Below are 6,953 nucleotides of genomic sequence, written 5' to 3'. Positions count from 1 at the left end.
ATGAAGACGACAAATCTGAACAAGTTCTAGTTCTCCCCACTTAGGAGCTAGGCTAATGAAGAACCTAGAGACAAAAAATAACGCACGTTCGCACTGAACTATACTTGTTTCCAAAATACCACTCCTGAGATTTAAGAAGGACGTCAGGACCTTGGCCAGCTCTGCGGAAGCCCTGTGGGCGGTAAAGTGGGGTCCCTCTAGACCCCATAGAAGCCGGGGCTTGAGAGACGAGGCAGAGGTCGAACCTCGTGGGCAGAATGGCTGGCGAACCCCATGCTAACGCTCGGCGCTGTCCCCCGGAGGGGGTTGCTCACAGAGTGGGTGACCCAGCAGAGATGCTCTCCATGGGATTCCGTGGCCCGGTGGCATTCCAGTCCTGCGCCTGCTGCAAGGGCTCACAGGACGCCGAGCGGAAGGGGCGGTGCTTGCGGCGGAAGTTGCCGTCTCAGGTCACGCGGGAGGCCCTGCGGCGCGCAGAGCTAGGGTTCAGGTGAGTGGCTGGTGATCTACAGTAGCTGGTTCCCAGCGTCGCGCACCTGCAGTGCCCCATAGGGCACGTGACCATTCCAGGCCCAGGCAACGACGGGCCCTGTTTCCAGTTGGAATTGCACTCGGGAGGAATGCGGGCTAATTCAATTAAGTCTGAATCTGGAGTCTGTCGGGTCTCCTTTTCGGAGGACCCTGGCTCAAAGTGAAAGCTGGAAAAAGCCTGTTCTGAGTGTTTCGGCCGGGGCTGGAGACACCCACCCAGCCCTGTTGCAGAACTAGGGCTGGCTGCCACTAGGTGTCCATAGCTGCACAGTCTGCCTCTTCTCCACTTGTCTAAGGCGACACTGTTAGGGATCGTCCCTCCGGAAGCCTCTGCCCCTTCCCAATGTATCAGAAGTGGAAAGAGGGAGTGGGCGCGAGGGAAATGTCAGGTGTCTTTCTCATCGTGGGTAGAGCAGTGGGAGTGACCCTTTCCTCTTGACTTGACAGAAAGCATGGCACTCTGGCGGGCGTACCAAAGGGCCCTGGCTGCTCACCCGTGGAAAGTCCAGGTCTTGACGGCTGGTGAGTGTCTGGGAACCAAAGTGGGAACAGAGCAGGCTGATTAGGGAGAAGGGTGCGTTCCAAGGTACTGCCCTTATTTCCTGCTTCTGTTCAGCCTTCCGGAAGTGTTGACTCTCATCTCAATCTGTTCTGTCGGTAGAGTCCCCAAAGCTATTCTAACGGGTTATATATAATTGGCTTACCTGTAAAGTAGGATACGAAAGTTCTCAAAAAGCTGAGCAGTTGATCTCAAGGATAAAAGCATTGCTACAGGAAAACCCGCTTGGAAAACTAAAACACTCCTTTAACATTTTTTTAAAAAATTTTTTAATATTTATTTTTTGGTTGTAACTGGACACAATATCTTTATTTTATTTATTTATTTTTGTGTGGTGCTGAGGATTGAACCCAAGGCCTCCCACGTGCTAGGCAAGCTCTCTACAGCTGAGCCACAATCCCAGCCCCTCCTTTAACATTTTATAGAATGCAAAGCACTTTCATATGCATGGTACCACTGGGGCTCCACAAAGCTCAGAGTTAGAATTACTTGACTCCAGATTAGATTACATACCCAGTAAGTGCTGATATCAAGACTCCAGTTTATTTTTCTTAGCATTTTTATTGTGAAATATGCGCTAGAATAAATATATACATTTGAAGTTTACATTGTACTAAAACTGATCACTCCTGTATCAGTACTCAGCTTTGGCATCTCCTGTGGCACTCTCCCTAATTCATATATTCCATGAGAACTCTGAGTTTTGTTTATATCTTTCTTTTGCTTTTCTTACTGTTTATTACCTATGTGTATATCCCCAAACACAGTTCTAACCAAGGATTTTTTACTCTAATCCAGTGATTGGATAGCAACTTCATGAAGGTAACCCAAGGATATCCCTACATTTGTTACTATCTTCTTTCTGCAGATTAGCTAATGCAAGGAGGTAACACAGAGGTAAGCTTTAGAAGGGAAAATATCAGGCAGTGCAAAGAGTGATCAGGGTTAGATGAGGCTTTGCTTATGTGAGGACTGTGGGATTCTAAGAAGAAAGAGTTTTAGAAGGGATAGGGCACTACTGAAAGCTAAGATGGAACTGGTATCCTATTACTCAAATAAAAATTTGCAACTTCTCTGTGTGACTGACCAAGAGATGGATGGACTCTTTTGCCCCTCCTTGGCCTCTCTTCAGCCTCCTGTGCCCAGAGACCTCTTGTCCTGTCCTCAGAGTGTCCATCAGCCTGCATGACTCATGCTGGACTGTGTGGCTGTGATGGGAACTGACACGCTGGGCCCTTTGCCCAGCCTCAAATTCCCTCAGGGCCCATAACTGCCAGATAGAAGATTCCCCCTTGTGGTCATCAAGAATAGAGAGGGAGGGAATGATAGCCTTTGTGTTTCCATACCCAGTGAATTTGCAGCTGACAAGGACAGGAGCTAAAGCTGAAAAAGTTCCCAAATGCAAAAATGTGGTGGAACAAGGGTCTGGTCTTTTGGTATTAGAGTCCTTTGGCTTCACACCCTCAATCTTCCTGAATCTATGCTGACAACTCATTCCTGAATCAATCTGAAACTTCCTAGCACTTTTCTTAAATTTCCCCAAACTTTCAGTCTATCCCTGCTGCTAGGTATATTGGGACCAAATTATAAATGAAGATGGTTTAGCTCACTGAGCCATTTTTGGACCCCAGCACAATTAGTTCCTAAGGTCCCATGGACTAGCTAATCACACTGGAAAACAGATTTCAGAATTGGAGTTAAAAAGACCAAGATATGAAAATCAGAACCATAGTACTTTATAACTGCCTTAATCAGCACAAGCCAATAAACTTCACTGAGCCTCAGTTTCCTCTTTTAGAACTTGAGTTGATCTATTTAAAGTTAGCCCTTAACACAGAGTTATTTTTTTTTCTTTTTCTTAAGGGATTTAGGACTTCACAGGGTCAGTGTAAGGATTATCAATGTGGAAATTCTTTTAAAAATCCACAACAGACTTCAAGGCTCAAGGGGTTTGACCCTTTCTATGAGTCAACCCAAGCACAACAAGCCATTCTTTTTATAATGGGTTGAATTTGTCCCAGTTGCCATAAATCTGTTCATGAATAGTATGTTAGCCTTGATTTTCCAAAAAGCAGAGCAGAAAATTTATGTGCAGGTACTTTGTTAGGGAGTAGGAAGTAATGCCACAGAGGAAAAGAGGGAGAACCAGAATAAGGATATATTGTTAAATTGTCCACTATTCTGTTCACTGTGGCTCAATCTCTTGGAACTAAGAACCTCTTTGAAATGCTTCTTAGGACTGTCTAGATGAATAGTCATTTTTGGAGAAAATAAGAGAACTTTATTCCCTAGCTCCTATCTCACATTGGCCAAAGTGTCACCTTAGGAAGTGTTAGCTCCCCTTCCACTACCAGGTTACACAAGCATAGTCACTGAAGACATAAACAGTGAGTCCCCAGGTATGGCATGGGCCCAAAGCAAGGGTCTGTTAGGTTGAACTACAGTGATGGCTGGACCAAGAGATAGGTGAGCCAAGATCTGAAATAGTTCAACGGAAGTGTCTAATACACCAGTTTTGGCCAAGCCAGAGTCAGGAACAGGGCAGCCTAGGGAAAGATTGGCTGCATGTTCTGTAGAGTCTGAGTCAGCCTTATCCCTTCCTTTCTTGAGGGCCCTTCCAGTCTCCAGTGGGCCCGGGGCCCAGTTCTGTTCATCTTAGGCCACCCTAGTACTACTATGAGAGCAACTGAGCTCCTGTAGACCCTGGTTTCCCTGAAGTCTGACTTAAGCCAGGATGTGAGAGCTCAACAGGCCTTAAAGACCATTCCTACCCACAATATTACAGAAGAGGAAATTAAGGCAAGAATAAGGAGTGACATGTGCTGAGGTCTTATATGGTCACTGTAGGGCTGTCATTAGAACCTAGAGTACTACCTACTGCACTGCCCTGCACTTGAGACTATGGGGTCCTTAGGATGCTGAGTGCTGTCCCAGCTGGTCTGAGCTTAGACATCTGGCAAGCATCAGAACCATCCACTTTGTCTTGTTTTCCAGCAGAAGGATGGGCTAAGGCCAGGTGTGAGGAGAGCCCTCAGACCCATCCCAGAGGATGTACTCTGTCCTACCCAGGGTCAAGTCCCTACCCCAGCCAGGGAGGTAGTTAAGGAAGCTTTTGAGTAGGCAGTACTGCTGGCCCCCTGCCAGTAGTGTCTATCTGCCAACCCAGCCTCCTGTGCTCAAGGGCACACTTTCTCTCACTCCAAGAAGCTACTTCCTGTCCCTCTGTCTTCTCATCTTCCACTAGTGCTTTATTTTCTTGTACATAAGATTCCACACAAAAGCCAGTAGAGGAACAAAATATACCTTGGAAGAAGGTGTGGAAGTTGGGACTTTTTTACTAATGGGCAGGGGATGGCCCCAAGTAGATCTATGCCCAGAGATAGGCTCTCCTACCTCCTTCTCCTGGTTCTAGCAGGGAGTGACGGCATGAGAACTGGCACTTACCCAAGGGCATGATGTCACACCTGCACCAGCATCTGTTAGCTGGGCTCTGTGCCCAGCTCTGGCATTTGGGCATCACGGGCCAGCAGCCCCTTTCCCTGCCCCATCAGGGCTCTGGGCATTATGTGCCTGCAGCCCTCTAATCCCAAATCCTAAGACCAAGGAACAGGGAGCCAGATCATAGAAGCTCAAAACTAGCAAAATATGTCTTGGGTCTCCCAGAGCCTGGGGTTTTGGGGTCTGTTTGGGCTTTGGGTTGGGAAGGATGAAATGAGGAATCTGAATATCTGACTCCTTCCTGCTCAAAGGGTCACTTGAGCCATAAATGTAGGTCTTTCTCTTTGTTTGGACCAAAGCCTTAGACCATCCTGGAGTTGCTGTAGGTAGGTCCAGGTCCCTGATCATCTGTGGGCAGAGGATGAATTTCTGGGTGCTGTTCTATTTGAAAGACCTGGCAGGGGCTGTACAGCCATAGTGCCTACTCATTCCTGTTGTTGCCATGTCGCTTGGTAGTCCCTCAGGCTTGATGTGCACAGTTTGGGGCCTAGAATCCATATTTCTCAATGGCTGTGGGCTTCCATGATTATGGGCTCAGGAACTTGGACTTTCATTCCAACTCTGCCTTTAGCTTGTCAGATGACTGTCAGCAAGTCATGAAGAGTAGAAATATATACCTCTCTTTAACTATTTTTCCCCCCAGGAGCATTGCTGCCTGCCCTCCCCACAAGGTGACAGGGAACAAAGGTGTTGAATATTGGAGAGTAAGAATAGGAAATGCATTCGTTTAGGAAGCATTTCTTATATGTAAACTCTTTGGGACCTTGCTTGGACAGGAACCACTGCAGAGGAGCAGCCACAGGAGCCCATGGCTGCCCATTGACCTCCAAGCCTGTCTCAGCTTCTACTTGGAATGCTGGCCTCCTTGCTCTCCTGGCCTGGATTTGTCCCAATTCTGCTCCTTACTGAGTCACACACCTTAGTTGGATGTGTGACCTCTACCTCCAGACCTTTTGTGAGATTTATGTAAGCATTCATTGTTATCTGTAACCTTCTGGCCAAAGTACACTGTCAGATTGTTAGTGCCTTCATTGAAGAAGTGCCTTTGGTCTTCCCAGGGTCACTTCTCCCTTTATGCATGGCTGCAGAAGCTCCCTGTCCTTCCTGGGAGCACAGTCAGTGCCCCCACATTGGGAGAAGGCAGAGTGAATTAAATGCTAACTACTTGAGAGCAGGGAGCAAGCCCTCCACTTCCCTGTGGATTTTACATCTTGATTCCAACACGTGGATCTTCATGCCCTTTCCCAGAGCAGTCCTGTTGTTTGGGATCATGCTTTTGACGTTTTTCCTTTATTTATTTCTGTACAATTGCCAGGGATTCTGTTAAGTATGGTGAGGAATAAGAAAACAAAAGTGTCTAGGATTTTGTGCTTGCCCTTGAGGAGGTTATATCTACCAGTAGTCTGGGAAGAATGACTGAAAGTTTCAAGGGTGCCTTGATCTGAAATAGTTTGTACCTTGGGGACCAGAGCTATTCAGTGGTCAGCAGCCCAGATCATCTAGGGATGCCTGTCCCCAGCCCTAGCTCCCAGCTTTCCCCTGTTGCCTCTGACCAGGCTGATAGGGCAGGGCTGTGCAGAGGGCGGTAGAGAAGAGCAGAGCCCTGAGCACGCAGCCAGCATGGACGTCAGAGCCAGTTCCAGGCCAAGGAACAGGGTTGCAGGATGTGTTTGCCCAGTGCTAATTGAGGGCATAGAGACAGTGGTGGCTTTGTGGCTGGAGGGGACTTTCATTACTCAGTGAGAGAGATGGGCAAGCTGGAGATCAAATGGTCAATCCCAAGCAGCCCCTATAAGGTGTGTGTTTGCTAGAAACCATCACGCCATCATAACTGATGGGAGCTCTGTAAACAATGATGATTCTGTCTTAGTTTTTGAGTGTGGATGTCTCACTGAGGCTGCATGAACCTGAGTGTCTGTATAATTAAGGGGGAAGCAGAAGCAGAGGCCTGGGGAGAAATGGCTCTAATACCCATTGCCAACTCAGTCTGAAGGTACAAATGGGGAAGTCTGGGTTTGACAGTGCTAAGGTGGCCAGGACTCTTTCTTGTTGGGAACTCTTTCAGTTCAATCATTTTCCCACCCAGGATCATTTGAGCACTAATGTCTTAGAAAGAGTTATCCTTGCTGTGTTCTGCAAATAGAGATCCCAAGACCAAGGTGAAGGCTGTGGGCTAAGTCTTGCATTGGGCAGAGGGAGAAAGAAACAGGGTTCTTTATTATTCTATACATGATCTATTTGTAGTACAGTGTCCTAGAAAGAACATATATCTAGGAGTTAAGCCTCCTTGTTCTGGCTTGCCTCTTCAGTTGCAGGTTATTTGAGATCATAGACCTTTGATTCTTTACCTCTAAAATAATGGATT

At 47.2% G+C, this 6,953-nt stretch overlaps 1 protein-coding gene across 5 annotated transcripts in view; it reads left to right on the top strand.

Moving 5' to 3' along the window:
- Positions 1–392: 392 nt before the first annotated feature.
- Positions 393–6,953, top strand: part of Mpv17 (mitochondrial inner membrane protein MPV17) — a 10,504-nt gene continuing 3,943 nt past the window's right edge. For 4 of the 5 annotated variants that reach the window (XR_013088662.1, XR_013088664.1, XR_013088663.1 and 1 more), the window contains exons 1-2: positions 393–490; positions 979–1,053. Coding sequence is in view for 2 of the 5 variants with exons in the window: in XM_076833694.2 (XP_076689809.2) it covers positions 984–1,053 (70 nt within the window). In the remaining 3 variants the exon portion in view is untranslated. The remainder of the gene's footprint in view (positions 491–978; positions 1,054–6,953) is intronic. The other variant, XM_076833695.2, reaches the window with a different exon arrangement.

This window comes from Callospermophilus lateralis, chromosome 14 (genome assembly GCF_048772815.1).
Source record: "Callospermophilus lateralis isolate mCalLat2 chromosome 14, mCalLat2.hap1, whole genome shotgun sequence".
In the NCBI taxonomy this organism is placed as follows: domain Eukaryota; kingdom Metazoa; phylum Chordata; class Mammalia; order Rodentia; family Sciuridae; genus Callospermophilus; species Callospermophilus lateralis.
This window is presented reverse-complemented; position numbering and strand designations above follow the sequence as displayed.